Source organism: Taurulus bubalis, assembly GCF_910589615.1.
Source record: "Taurulus bubalis genome assembly, chromosome: 2".
NCBI classification, from domain to species: Eukaryota; Metazoa; Chordata; class Actinopteri; order Perciformes; family Cottidae; genus Taurulus; species Taurulus bubalis.
Genome location: NC_136590.1, coordinates 16976782 through 16994849, shown reverse-complemented (window position 1 = coordinate 16994849; position 18068 = coordinate 16976782). Strand labels below are relative to the sequence as shown.

At 42.3% G+C, this 18068-nt stretch overlaps 1 protein-coding gene across 1 annotated transcript; it reads right to left on the bottom strand.

Moving 5' to 3' along the window:
* Positions 1 to 703: 703 nt before the first annotated feature.
* On the bottom strand, positions 704 to 16599 carry mapk8b (mitogen-activated protein kinase 8b; the record flags this gene model as incomplete). Its single annotated transcript, XM_079214003.1, has 11 exons — positions 704 to 876; positions 1083 to 1160; positions 2103 to 2166; positions 3063 to 3187; positions 4746 to 4928; positions 7962 to 8033; positions 9267 to 9432; positions 11482 to 11620; positions 14126 to 14184; positions 14574 to 14703; positions 16478 to 16599. 11 exons carry the CDS (start codon positions 16597 to 16599, stop codon positions 860 to 862), a joined length of 1155 nt encoding a protein of 384 aa, XP_079070129.1. The 3' UTR covers positions 704 to 859.
* Positions 16600 to 18068: the final 1469 nt, after the last annotated feature.

Here is an 18068-nt window from a genome sequence, read left to right as displayed (position 1 = left end):
TATATGTTACAACGTAGGAAGTAGTCGTGAATCTAGAAATACATTTTTTTACAAGTAAATCTAAATGATCTCAGTTCATATCAATGGCTATGTCATATGCACTTAAAACAATATCCATATGAGATAAAACAGATACGGGGGTACTAAGACCATACATTTGTCAATTCAATTATGTTTCAATGGCTCACTGCAAACTTGTATCGAAGGTAAATCTACATCTACCGTAAAATCTGTACAAACTCAATCTACATGTATATGGCAAATTGTAAAAGCAGTAGCATACAAGTGAAACAAATGGCGTTCAACAGAAAAATAGATCACATTAAAACATTTTACAGATATTTCTTTCAATTCACACTGCCGGTTAATAAAAACCGTAACGTAGTGAAATCATAAAAATTCTCTTATCATCATCATTTTAGGTTTCTGAAAAATTAAGAAATGCCACAATAAATTACAGCTAAGACTCAAAAGAAGAAAAAAAAGAAAATAATCCTAATAAAAAAAGAAAAAGACTGACTGTAAAAAAAAGAAAAGAAAAAAGATCATCTGTCCTTTCAGAAATCAAAATCTTTAGCTAGCTGGCTAATCGCTACACTACTGAAGACAAGCACAGAGACAAGGGGTGGGGGGCAAATGCAGGGGGGCGGGGCCAGGAGCCAGTGTCGGGCAAGTGGATTGGTCTCAGATGAGACCAGGATGGGCAAGGCCCGGCCCAGGACCGAGAGGTGGTGGTGGTGGTGATAGTCATCTGCAGCAGCCCAGCGGGGGTGCTAGCCGTCTCCAGGCTGCTGTCAGGGCCGGTCGGGGTCGAGTCGTTGACAAGGCGGCAAAGGAGGATGTGGAGGTGTGGCGCCGCTCACTGTTGCACCTGTGCTGTGAGACACAGGAGAAGGCCCGTCAGCCGATTGAAGGAGAACACGCAGCACGGGCCGAGAACGGGATGCACTGAAGACATCGGCTCATCAGGAGCGACTCGAAATGCCAAGAACGAGCTCAAGAGTGGAAAGTAAACTTTACCGACAGAAAACTTACTACCGCATACCAGTGCAACGCAATCTCTCATGAGAAACTCCACTCACCTATGGATGCTGCCGGTCCCCTGACGACGCCATTCTTTGTCCTTTCTTCACAATCAAACACTTCTTTGTATATGAGTTCTGCAACAAACAAGACACATTTATTAACGACAATACGGAGGGGAAAGAAGGAAATAAAAAGGGCGGTTATAAGTAAGACTCTGTGCTACTTGTCACCATTTTGTTCTTTATTATGATTTTCATACAGTTTGATCTGGCTGGCTGGCTGGCTCTCTCCCTCCCTCTCTCCCTCACGCTATCACACAAAATGGTCAATTTTACAGGATAATCTATTTCTAAGGAAAGAAATTAAGCTGAAATTAAACATCCTCCTCTCAAACATGTGTTTGAGAGGAGACACCAACATGTCACGCTCCAGGTGTGAATCTCCTGCCGTCATCATCACTGTCTGCACTGAGGAGAACGTTTACATTCTTTGCCTCACTTTCCTGTGGTGTTTCCCAGGGACCAGTCATGGCTACGCTGTTATTTCCTGTTTAAATATTGCATTTTTTGTGACATTAATTTGTCCTTAAAACATAGATGTATGTTATGCTGATGATACTCGGTTATATGTTCCACTTAAATCAGGTAACAATTGCAACTGGTCTCATATTGTGGCTCTTCATAAAGATGTTAAGTATCTTACAGAGCATGAAAAAAAAAAAAAAATAAATAAATAATTTAAAATCATATTAATTGGCCCAAAAATTGTCCCGGCCCCCTACCCATGCATGCTAGCTGGGCATGATATACAACTTTGACCTTTTCTTTGATTGACTTCATCACAGCTAAATGGCACTAGTTGAGACTTTATAGTGTGCACGAGATAATTTTTTTCCCGGTTAATAATTACGATTGAATTCATAAACTTCTGTTGCACAGACTACACAGAGGAAAACATGCATATCCATTGGAGAATAAAGAGGAAATGCCTCAAAGGCAGCAAAGCACGAGCACAGGATGACATTACGCAACAAAGCTAAGCGCTTGTGTCGGCTCTTCAGAGAGGATCTCTCCTACCCTTCCATTCATCCACCGTGTGCTCTCTCTCATCCAGTTGCTTGTCTGTGATCGCGGGTGGCGGCTGAAAGAACATAAAAGACAGACACGTGTTTGCTGTATTTCAGTTTTCTTACCATATTCTAAACATAGAGCGAGAGCTCCACACAATAGAGCACAGTCATTTTGGTTTTGTCCTTTAAAAAAAATTCGCCCGAACCTTGCATGTATGTCTTCGATACCAGGCTGTTTGCTGCTGTGGGATTAATGTGTGTTTTCATTCCACCTAAATGCTTCAGCAGGTGAACGCCTCGCATAACAGGAGGCGAGGGGAAAGCTCAACTGCAGAAGCTCCCAGCTCAAAAAAAACAACTCTAAAACCTACAGACTCAGCAAACTGGTGGCATGAGATAGAAAACTGCTCACATTACGTTTTCTACTTTGGAGGGCGCGACCCTTCAAGAAAAAAAAAAGTACGACACAAACTTTGTTGTTGGAATAAAACTACCTCAAAAGCCAGCTGGGGGACGGAGTTATCTCAAAAAACGCCTTTGAAATCTCCGAGGCTGCGCCGTCAGTTCTGACTCTTTCGTGCTGGGGAAGGTAGAAAGCAATGACTCGCCTCCTCTCCCAATCAGCCCCGATCACAGGCATAAATCAATTAACACCGACTGCTGAGTCATTGTGTTTCCAAGACGAGTGTGGTGGATTGTCACCAAACACACAATGTTGAGCACAAATGTTTTCACTCAAGAGATAGTGGAGTTTAACAGTTTGTAGTCCGTAGACAGGATTCATGGCTTTGGAAGCTATGCGAAGTCTCCACATATTTACTTGTGTGCACGTGGTTAGAAATTATATATATAAAAATATATTTTGTTTAATAGAACTTTAGTGGCGTTTTTTTTAAATCACAATTGTTTAGTTCGATAAGAAAATACTGTGAAACTGAGTATTTTTTAGGGATTAGTGAGTACTTACCGCCTCCACTTCAGTCGGGTCGTACCACACGTTGATGTACGGGTGCTTTAGAGCCTCGTCCACAGAGATCCGCTTTGACGCGTCTATTACCAGCATCTTGCAGAGCAGGTCTCGGGCTTGGCTCGCTGAAAAGAAATAGGGGCGGCAACAGAGAGAAAAGTGTGAACTTTAAGGCTTCGACCCACTCGAGTTTCCATCCTGGAGTGTCTTCCATTTGAGTGCGTCTATATATTCTGCTTGAACAGGATATTGGAGCTGGACACAGTGTAGAACGGGCGACTGTGACTAAGTGGTTAGCATGCCTGTCTTTCAATCAGAGGGTTGGCTCTGCTAGTCCATGTCGTTGTGTCCTTGAGCAAGACAATTAACCCCTAATTGCTCCCCATTGCTGTGTCTGTGGTGTATAGAGCAAAAATGTAAGTAGCTTTGGAGAAAAGCGTCAGCTAAATGAAATGTAATGTAGAGCGGGACCTTTCAAAACGGTGTAAAAAAAACAAAAAAAAAAACAGTGTTGCAATTATTGTAACTTCACTGTGTTCTTTGCACTTTATCTATTTATTTTAATTGAGGGAGGAGTACATTACATTTTAAGAATAATGTGTTAACTAACTGTTTTTGTGAGGGGAAATTTATTAGATACAAATATTTGTTCATAAAACGTATGTGGAAGGCATATTCAATGAATGGAGTATCAGTGAGTGAAGAAAACAGTTGGATTAGATGGAGCGAGGGTGGAGAGGCTGGTACAGGAGGATGTCACTCAGAAGGATGTGGGTTCCAGACTTTAACAAGGTGCCCCGTGGGACTCTTTGTAACATTCAGTGTTTTCTACAACACAGCGCTACTAGTGGTCAAACACGACACAGGGTATCTTTAAACATTGCCCTTTAAGAACAGAAAATAGAACATCCGATAGATGCGCTTTAACAGAAGTACTTCAGGGGAATACACTGTTGTCACATAATCCTGCCTCTTTAAATTAAGGAGGACAGAAAAAAGCTTTCTTTTCTTTCTTGCAACAGCTCCCTCGCGCTTGCAGTGATTGTTCCCATCATCTCCTCTCTATTTACACATGAAGACACACTAGAGGTGAATTCTGTCAGCTCCTGTAATAAGTGCTTAATTTAAAAGACAGCCTCTGAAAATGGATTCGTCACCTGGGCTTTGCAGCAGGATGTTTGAGAGGCTGCAAACACAAACTGATTCTACACGGAAAAATTCATATTTCGGTTTAGCAAACTCACTCGGTCACCAGGGAATTATTATATTAATCCTTCAATAAAAATAAAAAAGCCATTTTAAAAAGTCACCCATGATAAATTCTACATCAGAAAAAAAAGGCCCTTTAAAAAAAAAAAAAAAAAAAAAAAAAGTCTTTGTTCGAATTTTAAGGATTAAAAGTGACGCCTATGGAGGCATAAAACCCTCTCAAAACATTAATTGCCTCATTATTCATCGCACCTTCTGGGATGTGATAAAAAAGCGCAATTTACATTTTACAAACCGTTCCCCTTCAGGCTGGACGACTGCTGCACCTGTGGTAGAGGAACTATGCCCCAAATTGGTTTCTAACTCTTAGCAGGCACTGAATTTGCAACCCCACACTTAACATTTCTCGTGCCCCGAGTGAGCCTTTTACGAGAGGATTCAACGGGCATTGAGAGAGACAACCGACTCCGTTACCTTTCAGCTTGTTGTGTTCAGAGTCTGCGGGGAACAGGACGTCAGGGAAGAGCTTCTCAAAGGTGTAGCCAGCATACCGGGGCCTGTTCTCCACGTAGGTCCTCACCGACTGGTTGAGCTTCATCAGGAACTCCTGGGACGGCGTCCCCAGCTGCTCGATCACCTTGTTCCACTGATCGATATCTTTTAGGTTTCAGTGTTAAGAAAAAAAAAGCACTGGGCTGGGTTTGGACAACAGGAGCGGCCATTCCAGAAACGGGCTGGGTCCTTTTTGAACTGATGAATAATTAAAAGAGCCATATGTAGTTACTACGTCTCATACTGCAGGGTTCTATCTTGGATGTGCTCTAAAATACTTGTGTGACTTCAACTGTTTGTACTCAGAGGGCTGGTTGAAGTGCAGGTGCTGCTCACCTCAGATGATCCAGATGCTGGCAATATGGATGCAACTCTTTTTTTTCTTTTTCTCTTCTTGATGATAGAAACACATTTACATGCAGATGTAACATCGACAGATACAGACAGACACCTTGTTCACATCTTGCTCACCCATAACTGAATGAAAAACGAGGGGGAAAAGGTGAAGCCTTGAAAAAAATGGCAGCAAAAGACACTGTCTTGATTTGCTGATGATGTCCTTGTGTGTACAGATGGCCAACACGATCTCGCCCAGTGTTGGTGTCATTAGCTGATTTAAAGTCTTTAGTTAATAATTTAGGAACTGACTGCTGGAGATCTTGTGAGAACAAAAAAACGCAAAATGTTTTCATATATTTATATATAACCAAAATTAAAAAGAAAGTTTAGTATGTCAGCTGTTTTTGTCATTTTGGTTGGTTACATTTAGGGCTGCAACAACGAATCAATAAAAATCGATTATCAAAAGTGTTGGCAACGAATTTCATTATCGATTCGTTGTGTCGCGCGATTACTACGCCGGGCAATAAATCGCGGAGAAGAAAAAAAAAAAGAGCGAAGCAGAGCAACTGGCCGGCCAGCGTTTCTGAGATTGGAGTGAGACACGAGAAAAGCTGAGGTTGTTATGTTCTCAAAAATAGAAGATCTTTGACAAGTCGAGTCTTGGCCAATCAGCGTCTTCATGTTCCTCAAACTTGTTTTTAATGGAAGCTAGTCAGCTTGCTATCGCGTTAGCTAACGTGTTTTTGTTGTGTATTGTCGTTAAAGTTCCGTTATGTTCCGTTACAGTTCAGTCTTGCTTGTAAAAAAACGTAACTTGGTGAAACATGCCGTCACCCCCCGGTCTGGTTCAGTTCACGCTGTCACTCGTTAACGTTAAACCGGCACACCGGAGGATCTGGCTGCAGGTTTTTTTGTTTTTTTTTACTCAAAGTAGAATGAAGCAAATCACGTAGTTGGGCTTAGCCAACAACGTGACGTCGTGGTCATAAGAGACCCAGAATGAAACAGTTTAAGGAAGAGGACGCTCTATATGGAGCAGTACAGCTTCCCTCTGTCCCAGTATTTCATACATATTGATAAAGCAGGGTATGCTAAATGCAGCCTCTGGAGGGATCAATTACAGTAAAAAGGGCTCACATTTGGCAGATGTAAAGCAAAGATGTGTATGTTTTAGTGTTAGTCCATTTTGTTGTTTTAATTAACAGCTCAGGGATGTTCAAGTAGCAACCTGTTTGTGCACTTTCTGAAGATGTTTTGCACTGTCACTTTTGTTTTTGAATAAAGGGTTGGAAATGAACGCTTTTTTGATAAAAACATGTTTTTATCCGATTCATCGATTAATCGAAAAAATAATCAACCGATTAATCGATTATTAAAATAATCGTTAGTTGCAGCCCTACTTACATTGAATAGTACGATAATAGTTTAGCCATAATAACCTGAGCTAACCAAAGTCAACAGGCACATTAGAATGTTAAGCGACTATTAGCTTCTTAATGCAAAATAATAGGTTTTCCCCCTACATATTAAGATAGTAAATACCACAAGGTTTCTATGCCAACGGTTACAACGCAACGACCGTTTCATGACAAACTGTTGTATCTATTCCTCTTCAACTCAGCCACTGAAAGAAATGAACGTCAACACTGAGCATGATGACTCGTTAAATCACTCACTTTCTTTTCGCCCAATGTGATAAGACATGAAACAAGATGTCAGACAAAAAGGATGAGACAAGACGGCATTTTGGGGTTTGGATGGAGGTTCAACTCAAGGATACGGTCAGTGCCTGGAAACAACACACTACCCCGGACCATTTCAGCCATGATGCAGCCAACAGACCAGACATCAACTGAAAAAATGAAATGACAACCAACTATTTAGCATGCAGGACTGGAAAACATACAAACAATAATAATAATCAAAAGAACAAATTGGGAAATTAAAACATGGTGTGGGTGCCAGGTGATATGTGTGATACATGACAAAAAAAAAAAAAAAAAAAAAAAGTTTCATGCAGTTGAGTGCACTCAGCGTGCCACAAAGCTAAGCAAACTCATCATCATCATCATCATTATTCTTCTTTTTGGCTCGCATGACCTGTGCATACTGCGAGTGTCTGAAGAACTAATCAAAGAATTCAGCTCTGCTTCGTGAGCCCTGTGCTCTTTAAGTGAGACATTGACTGTCAAGGTCCACTGAGAAGGCTTTACCACCCTCAACATCCTCACCGCCATTAATGTTTTATGTCTTAAACTAGCATATTCTTATCGGTTAAGCCAACATTATCATTGCCACTCACATGACAAAATAATCCCCCTTTCCCAGTCTCACAAATGTTTCTAGATTATTATTATTATTATTATTATTATTATTATTATTATTCAGGGTTATGTTGTGGATCGAAACCTAATAATCTCATTGTGCGTGCGGCTGATATGGTATCAACAAAGACATATGGAAAGCAGATTTACTTTGTTTAGTTCTCGGCTATGGGAGAGCAAACTGCTCAATTCTATTTCAGTTTTTTTTGTTTGGTGCTGCCGGTGCTGAGGACGGTGAGTGAGGAGGGAGTCGTGCGAGTTTTTGATCTGCAAGAAGAACAAGTGGGTGGGTGCAAGTCGAATGCGTCGGGCAAATCTGAGAACTAGAATCTCCGTCGCTGCTCGCGGGACGTGATCTCTGTGTGATCCGCTGGATGAGAAGGAAATGGTTCGGAGCAACAAACGGCCTTGCGTGCCACGTTTTGGTTCCTTCAGAAAAAGCCAGACACTGCTGCAAACAGCTCAAGGATACAATCCCTTCCTGGAAAAAGGATTTTGTGGCGAACCATTTCTGCCATAATGCAGCCCACAGCCCAAATATCCACTACATATGCGCAGCGTAAAAAGGAGGGAGAAGAGATTAAGCAAAAGAATGCAACAGGTCAGCAGGAAATTAGGGTCAATGTTTTTAGTCAGGAGGACAGAGGGTGAGAGGGAATTAACATGAACAAGAGTCTCTTGAGTTATAACAGGATCATTATTGTTATGTATCCCACCTCATGATATCTGGACAAAAAAGGATAACATTTTACTCAGTTGTTTTAAAATCCCCCCCTCCCCAATTTGCTGAACTGACTATTATGCATCTGACTTGATACCTAAAAGTCAAACTATTCACTGGACTACTGCAGTCACGTCTCTCACAGAATGTTTCAACATTTTCAAGAAATACACTTATTCGTCGTTTGTTTTTTGGCGCCAATACGACAAGAAGGTTGATACGACTCATGTCTGTACGCTAAATATGAAGCTAGATACAGGAGGCAGTTAGCTTAGCACAAGGTCTGGCAACAGGGAGGAATGGCTAGCATGACTTTGCCGAGGGTGGAATAATCTGACCACCAGCTCGGCTAAGAGCTCACAAATGCACGTCAAATTTCCTGGAGTCATCTGCCAAGGCACAGTCCAGCACATAACCCCCCAGAAAGACCACAACCCTGCTTTTTGTATGGATTAAAGAAACAAGACCGTGTTAATCAATGAGCTTTAGAGAGGGGGGGGTGTTATCTTTGGACTGGGCTTGCTCCTCCCCACCCAGTCTTAAATAACGGTCTCCTGGCTTCAGCTTCATATCTAACAAAAAGATACATGAGTGGTGCCAGTCTTCCAAACAAGCGTGTGGCCAATAAGCCTATTTCTCAAAATGTTAAATGACCGTCCTGTAGAAACTGTGATACGTCCCAAGCAGGAGCACCCAGTGAAATTGCTGACGCATGCACAGGAGCCTGTATTCATACTGGCGTTGTTGCCAGGCTTTATGGAGCTCAAGACAGACAACCTCTTAATAAAACATCAAAAGCATGCTTAAAAGCACTGCTGGAAACTGGAGTCCCCAGACAGGAAGTTCCCCACAAAGCACCAATGCCCAACATGCCAACTCCCCCTCCCAACTGAGTGTGACCTTTACAGTGTGTGTGTGTGTGTGTGTTTTTGGGAGGTGTTGAAAAACATCTCATGGGGTGAAAAGCCATGCAGCAGGCCAGGCAGCAGTATAGGCAGCTCCTCATTTGCCGCCATTGGTTGCTGTCAAAGAAGCCGCTTTCCGCCACTCACTCACCATTGGCCTGGTAGCCCATGCCCAGGATGACCTCGGGGGCGCGGTAGTAGCGGGTGACCACGTAGGGCGTCATGAGGAGGCCAGTGGCGGCTGTCCGGGCCAGGCCAAAGTCCAGGATCTTCAGTGTGCAGTCAGACTTCACTACGATGTTGCTGGGTTTCAGGTCCTGTAGAGACAACACGGAGAAAGAGAGAGACAGACAGTCAGAAGCCCGATTTAGACTGGCGGTGGCACAGTTGTACAATATGATGGCATTCCGCTCTGAAAGGTGAAAGGAAGAATTAACTCGTAACAAGAATTGTCCTTCAGAAAAACGGTTCAAAGAATAGTAAACGGTTCTTTTCATTTATCTTTATCATTTTTTATTATTATTATTTGATCCTCATCTAACTGTTCCCTGGGTGCTTTCATATCAGCATCATGGTCTGCACTGCTCCAGGTCAGTCACCTGACACATGCAGGAAGAAACGCTACCAAAAAGCATTGAGCCAAAAAGCCAGATAAGTCGCCACTCACACATGCTCTACATTCAGGGACATTTCCGTCTCTTACGTTTTCACACGTACCGTGCCAACGCCGGAATAGAGGGGGCAAGGAATGGTCCGGCAAACACTTATAATGCAACACTTATGGATGGCGACCGAAATAAAACTCAGCAGCAGAAGACGCAGAGAAGGCAAAGCCAGATGTTGTTCTTCTGCCTACACCTCTTGTCATGTTCAGGAGCATGGTGGACGAGGAGCTGTTTTTGCCTCGTGTCAATGTTCTTGTAATATATGGCGTGAATGTTAAACCGTAAATAAGAGTTGCCGTCTCAACGCCGTCGTCAGCGGCGCCCTGGGATTGGTTTGTTTGCTCCACCTGAGCGCAGCTTTTGTCAGTGAGACGCAATGTTGACGCTTATATTTGCAACACAGATATGTTGTTGTTTTCCCCCCCCGGGGCACTACGAGGTCTTGAGGTGTAGTATTGGATCCCCTGATCCCAGTCGCACATGACCCCATACGGGAAATGTTTCTGAACATTTTAGAGATGGACTTCATAAGTGAAAAGGGACTTAATTGTCTTTGGCAGCCTCCTTTCAAGTGTTTTCCTGACAAACTAAAACGACATGGTTGTCACGTCATAAATAAGACTTGGCACCTGCGGCTATAATTTCCCAATGATAGCCATCTGCCAGTTGATTTAGTACAACAATTCATTTTCCAGCCATGACAGTTTAAGGCTGACTAGTTGGCAGACTGGATACTTTATCTATAGTTTTGGAACAATTACTCTTGTCTTTATCGTGATCACTCGGAGCTCACTGGCAAACAATACAACCCTCATGGCAGGAAATCTGGAAAGCATCGCAAGTAATAATAAAAAAAACTTCTTGACAATGAGACATCATTGTAGCTGTAGTGAGAAAGCCGGTGGATTGTGCTCAGCTGCCTTGACAGGTAGAAAAATGGATTCTAAGAGGGGGCGCTGAGCATTGCAGAGACAAAGCCCACGAGAACCAGAGATCTGAATCTTTGGCGATACATGTCTCGTACTGCTTTCGTTCACCATACGAGAGCTTTGCGTGCTGATGCGAGCGGCTCTGGTTAGCTCCGCCTGCGGCTCCATTAGTTCTGGCTGGCAGAGCAGGAGGAGCTCTGCTACTCTACTGCGTCTTTCACTGAGGGTGATTGACAGAGCGCCGCAAGAGTGGGTCTCTGTGTGTGGCCGCTGGGGTTTCAGGGTGTGCGAGTGTGTGTTGTCTATGTCGACCTTTTCTGTTGTTTCAAAGTGAACAAGCATCAGCATGTATCAGTGTGTGCGTGCTTGTTTCACTGCAACCTGTACATTATCTCTCCACAGCTGCCTAACAACTTGTGTTATGTTCCCAATAAATGGAAAGGAAGTGAGTTTTTTTATTTATTTTAGGACTTCTGTGACACTGTAATACCACTGAAACACGTATATGGTGTTGTTACAGCAGTACGACTCCCCGGAGAAGCAGACGCCTGCGTTTGTTGGATCAGCTGTGTCGGAGCGATGAGACCGACTGATAATAGTGTATTTATTTCAAATCGCCACGCTATCCAATGTACTTTGCGCTGCTGTAACCTTCGTTTACCAAAATACGCGTCTGACTATTTCTTGGCTGACGACAGTCACTTCTTGGAGTCCTGTCGCCACCGTGGTGGTTGCCAGACAACCAGCGGGGGTTTGCGCCCGTGTGCCTCACCCGGTGTATGATGCCGGCAGCGTGCAGGTGTTTGATTCCGCACAGCATCTGGTAGAGCAGGTAGGAGAGCCTCTCGTGGTCCAGCTCCATCTGAATCACCTGGCAGAGGTTGGCATCCATCAGCTCCATCACTAGATACCTGCAAGGGAACCGCAGAGAGTGAAGCAACCCTGCAGACAAACACAGGCAGAATCCTACATATGCATTTCTATGACTTATGTGATACTATATACATTTTCAGTTTCTTCACAATTTCCTGCCTGGAATAGCCTTCATGTCTAAGAACAAGTACAGACTGCCGAGTTTCACATTTTTTCTGGCCATTTTGAGAGTATAATCGAACCAACAAATGTGATGCTCCAGATACTCAACTAGCTCAAAGGAAGGCCAGTTTTATAGCTTCTCTCACCAGCATAACTGTTTTAAGCTGTGCTTACAGTTCAGTCTTGCTTGTAAGAAAACGTAACGTGATGAAACATGCCGTCACCCCCCGGTCTGGTTCAGTTCACGCTGTCACTCGTTAACGTTAAACCGGCACACCGGTGAATCTGGCCGCAGGTTTTTTTTTTTTTTTTAACTCAAAGTAGAATGAAGCAAATCACGTCGTTGGGCTTAGCCAACAACGTGACGTCGTGGTCATCAGAGACCCAGAATGAAAGAGTTTAAGCAAGAAGAAGGCTCTATATGGAGCAGTACAGCTTCCATCTGTCCCAGTATTTCATACATATTGATAAAGCAGGGTATGTAAATGCAGCCTCTGGAGGGATCAATTACAGTAAAAAGGGCTCACATTTGGCAGATGTAAAGTATACATGTGTATGTTTTTAGTGTTAGTCCATTTTATTGTTTTAATTAACAGCTCAGGGATGTTCAAGGAGCAACCTGTTTGTGCACTTTTTTTTTTTTTTAATCAACTGATTATTAAAATAATCATTAGTGTGCAGCCCTAATTATATATATATATATATATATATATATATATATATATATATATATATATATATATATATATATATATATATATATATATATATATATACACACACACACAGTATTGCATATTGTAAGTATTAAGTCTACAAAATACTTACAATATGCAATACTGCTGTACTATAGTACAGCAGTATTGCATATTGTGGGCTGTCTCTGAATATTGTTTTGCTACTACTACATTTCACTTCATAATATTACACTTATATGCCATAATATGTATAATGTACCAGCCTTTTTATTTTATTTTTATTTGACCATATTATGTCATACTGTTATACCACTTTACTTTGAGGAGACAACACTGTTAGTCTAGAACACTGGAATAATGTTTCCACCAGGTAAACCTGAACACGCACCTCTCTCCAGTGTGACAGTGATTATAACCACATAACTATATAGATTATAATTAACTGGAGGATACACTTTTTTCTACACGTAGTTCTTAAACCCTTAAATATAAACAGTAGCCCGGCCACCCGACGGAGGAAACTCATTTTTTTTTTTTTATTAAAATAAAAGTTGGATAAAATCTCCACTTGTCCTCTCCTTATATGTAGTCAGGTGTCGGTAGGTGTGAACTGCCAGTGCCGCTGACTCGCCACTGCCAGTAATCGCACTTGCCGTCTCTCCCAACAACGTTAGCTAACGTGATTTAAAAACTGGTGGGAGGGAAATGAAGCCGCTGTAGACATCTTAACGCTGATTGGTCAAGACTCGATAAGTCACGTTGCGAAGATCACAACATCAGCTTTTTTCCGTGTCTCACGCCAATCTCAGAAATGCTGGCCGTACAGTTGACCCCCCCGCCCCAAAAAAAAACTCTTCTTCCTCAGAAAGAATTTGGGACATTTTACTAAATTAATTCATTATTTTCGTAAGACTTTTCTGGACATGTTTCATTCAGTCTCCAGATAGCTGTGGAAGAAAGAATACATGCAAAGCCAAAAGCTACATTTTTAACTCTTATTTCCTTCCCCACGAAGCACTCGTTTCCCATGACATTTGGGAAGTGACAGTAATGGCTCTACTCCTAAAAACTGTGATGATGCTATGCTATCTGGCAGCTGTTACATCATCAGTCCCTCCAGTCCTCCTACTCGGAATAAGGACCTTCCGACAGATTGTTATTCGCCAAAAAAACATCTTAGTGACGGAACAAAGCAGGACTTCTGCATCCTCCGTAAACCCGAAAATGGGTATAATGCACTGTCAAAGTGTGCAAGGACGAGAGTAAGTAGTCATGCACACATATTTCGTATTTTGTTTGTTAGATTGTGTATCGTGATAGCAGATTTTTTTTATTTGACTAAATCTGTGATATCAATTATGAACATATTCCTTTGTTTGTGACGCAAGTTACAGTTATTTCATTATATTTCAAGATAGAACACCTGTTAATCCAGTCTGTGGGAAGAGGATTAAATATTAAAACATGTCCACTTATAATTTGTATGTCTTTTGTGAAATACATCCCCCTGCTTCTAGTAACGCAGGATAAACCACAAACCAGAGATCCTGATAAACTGCACAAGCCCCTAATAAAAGTAAAAAATAAAAAAAAAGGTAATCTAAGCCCCCAGCACACCACATCCTGTATTGATTTTACAAAACACTCAGAGAGCAGATGTTACCCGGGCACAGTAGTACTCACACGTCTTGGAATTCTTCCAGTGTCTTCTGTGGCGTAAATACATTTAATAGGCCGATTATCTGCCGAAAAAAACAACAACAAACAGTTATTAATCTGCAAGTGTGGCGGGGTAACGAAGGGCAAGGAGGAACAACTGACAGTCTGGGACTGCAGCAGCCAAGGTGAGTGAGGTAGTTGGAAACGCAGCCTGATGCAGCACAAATTTTAATGGACGCATGAGGACAAGGATGACGTTCAAAATTGATCTGCAGGAGAGCTCTCCTCGAGGCAAAAACCCTGTGCATTTAAACCCAGATGTGAGCCTGTATCCATAGGAACCAGACTAAAACACAAAACAGTTCAGGTGTCACAGCTCATCCTTGATGGAGAAACGGATATCCAGGAACATTTAAAAAGAACAAAAACATGCAAAAACGAACAGAACGGTTCATAGAAGTGGATCTCTTACGTTCTTGTGGTTGACACATTTCATGAGCACCAGCTCCCTGTAGGCCCGCTTGGCGTGGGTTTGATTCTGAAACGGCCGGCTCAGCTTCTTGATGGCGACGTTCCTCTCAAAGTTGTGGTCGTACGCTGAGCTGGGGTGAAGAAATTAAAGCAAAAACTACCTCAGGAGGTACTCTTCACACACACCAATACTTCATTTGTTTGGTAGCTGTAGTCTATAAAGGCTTTTTATTAGACTTGTACTTTAAGGTGTCGCTGTATGGGACAGAATTATACTGAAAAGTGTTTTAATATTTTGTCCACCTCATGTGCATTATGGAGGAACTAGTTGGACAGTATGACAATGAATACCGCGAGTAGATAGAAACTGGACTGATTTATGGCATTTCACACGACTGTTTAATTCACGAGATGAGCTTTTAAAATGAATATAGACAACAAACTAAAATGCAATATCAATAACGTGAGAAAGCAGCTTTTTCTACAGTGTTATCCACTTCATTAAGTCTTAGGAGGAACAAAAGTATTTAAAAAATGACTTTATCGTCGCTTTATTGAACTGCATTTAACTGCACACGGGTTTCTATTTTTATAGTCACTCTGCGTATGTACCTATTTTTGATAGCCATCAATTTCTCACGTATCAAAATTAAGTCTTGGCCGATTCTTGGTTTTACATTACATTTAGCTGACGCTTACAATAAGTGCAATTCAACCATGAATACAGAATCAGAACAACAGGAATCACGAAAATACAATTTCTTCAACAAAGTTAAGCCACAAAGTGCCATCAGTAAGTGCCATTTAAGTGCTACTACGGCGCTACCTTCCTTATTCAAGGTGTAGTCGAAAAAGATGTGTTTTTAGTTTGCGACGGAAAATGTAGAGACTTTCTTACCTGGTATGAGGACCAGAGGCTTAATGACCAGACGCTTAATGACAGCAGAGAACTCCAAAGGAGTTCATGCTTAGATTAGGTTACAAGATCTGGAGCAGGATTATTTTCTTTTTCGCTTTTGACAACTCATTTATTTAAAACAAATGTATGTTGGTCCAATCTATCAATCATCCTCAAGTTCAGATTCTAATGTCTTTCAACACCCAGCCTTTCCTTTAATCTTCTCAAGTCTACAGAGATCCACAGGGGACACAACTCCACGCTGCACGGTCAACAAATACTTCATTCTGTTGTATGGAATTTGTGCAAAAGAAATTGGATTCCCATCAACTTTCAGAGACGCTAACTCAATAACTTCCATCAAATGTTCGCTCACCTGACAGTTGTTGTGTTTTAGTTTCCCCCCCCCACCCCACCTTATTTCTGACAGATGAATGGATTTTTAGAAACTGCAGACACCTTCTCTGCATGGCTGACCAGACACAGCCATACAGGAGACGGTAGAATTATTCACTCGTCGATTCATTTCTGATTATGTTTTTTAACTTTCATCAAAAGGTCCCTGGAGGTTAAAGGGGAGTCAGGAAATAAGATGTGAAAAGAGCAATACATTGGTTTTAGATTAAACCCATTAAGAAGTATTTGTGATATTTTGAAAAATATTAGGGACTTTGACGTGTCTTACAAGGTCTTTTTGTACAGGTTGGGCCAAGTCCCTAAATTCAAGTATACATTTTTTTTTTTAACTAACAAAATAGACGGGGCTTAAAACCACATATCTCAGAGTATGCCTACTTAGCAAGTTAGTTAGTTATCATGTAACCTAAATAAGGCACCATCAACGAAGCAAACACACAGACACCATGAAAAGACCATGAAATGCAGTTGAAAACAGAAAATGCTAAGTTGATTTCGAGCTCAATTTATTTTGTTAAACAATTCTTTCCAAGTTCAAGGCATTATTACAAAAATCACGAGGATTTATATTTCTTTGTCCTTCGACTTACCAGACGATTCCCTGTGCTCCGGATCCGATGGGTCTGAGGTTCTGGTAGCGCTTCAAAACCATAAAAGTTGAATCACCCACATCTATGCTGTAGTACTCCTTCTCGCGCTTGTTCCGGTTCATGGTGAAGCCTTGGACGAACGCTATGACTGGGCATTCACGTGGGGCTGTCCTCTCAAGACCTGCAGTGCGTAAAGAGAAGTAGACGTTGTCATTTCATCCCCACCGCCAATCAACCTTTGATTTCACACTCGCCTTCCAGCAGCTAACACATTCACGCTGAACGAGAAATACAGCTTTTATTTTAAAGACATTCTACTGTATGCTTCCAGATTGGCAAAATAAAAAGCTGAGTTGCCTGCAGGTACCAGCATCAAAGCCAGTGTTCAGGACAACAGCCAATGAAACTTCGAGGACTTGCTGATGTCCTGTATATCCGTCAAACAGTCCCACAGTACAGGCTCGGAAAGCTTAGTACCTCACTAAATCACTCTTAATTCTATTAAGCACTACTAGGGTTGGAATTATGTGGGGACCTCGTGTAATTATTGCTTAACACCCTAATTTGCATGTATTTCTTGAAGAACTGCCAGGTCCCTAGTAGCGATCAACTCCGCTGAAGTGCAGATATGTGCGCGTGTGTGTGCATGCATGCGCAATGGTACAGTATAAATGTAATCTTACTTCTGCCTCATCGGTTATAATGACTACTGTATTACCCCCCCAAAGGTCTGGCCGACGCAGTGATGATCCAGGCCGAGAGAGAGACGCACAGAGGAAGCAGGAAAGCTGGGTTTCATGCCGCGTCTGAAGATGACGAATCATTAGTGGGATTTGGAACATTGCGCTGAAGAGGTCAGCGGTCGGGTCTGTGCTGATAGCTGTACGTTCCTTGGACCATGACCCCAACTGACCTCTGTATCTCACTGACTACCGCTGCCCCCCCTCCCCTTCCTTTCAGTATCCATTAGCTTACTAGGGTTTCCTTCTCCTCGCTGCTAAACTCGTTAATTTTTCCTCTCTGTACGCCAGAAAAGCGGTCTCGACATTAAACTCAAATAATGCTCGCATCCACCCTGTGCCACCTCCTCTCTGGCGCTTTATCTTTTTCTGCTCCTTCTAATCTTTGTCTCCTCTCCCGCCTTCAATCACTCCCGTCACCCGCCGGAGAACCGCAACAACAGTCTGCAGCTGACAGGGGATGGATGAAAGGTTCACAGAGGAGCCATAACTCAGTTATGTTATCTAACAGAAAGAGACATACTGCCAGATTTGGGGAGGAAGAAAAAAAAAAGAAAAAAAGACATACTTGAACGAATACCCTTGCAGGTGCACTTCCACAGAATCGAGAGCTTACTAAACAAATGCACTCAAGCAAACGCACCCTGAACCAAGAAGACGTCTTCTGAGATGCTTCACTGGACACTAAACCAACCAGTTATATACACACTCCACCAAACCAGAACCCTACCGAGTCCGAACGCCAACCGAGGAAGGCACGTGTGGCCATGCACGCGGACGAACTGGAGAGAAGTCGACCGTTCGCTAAGCGCCATGGAGCCCACGCTGTCCCTAACTGCACTCCCTGATGA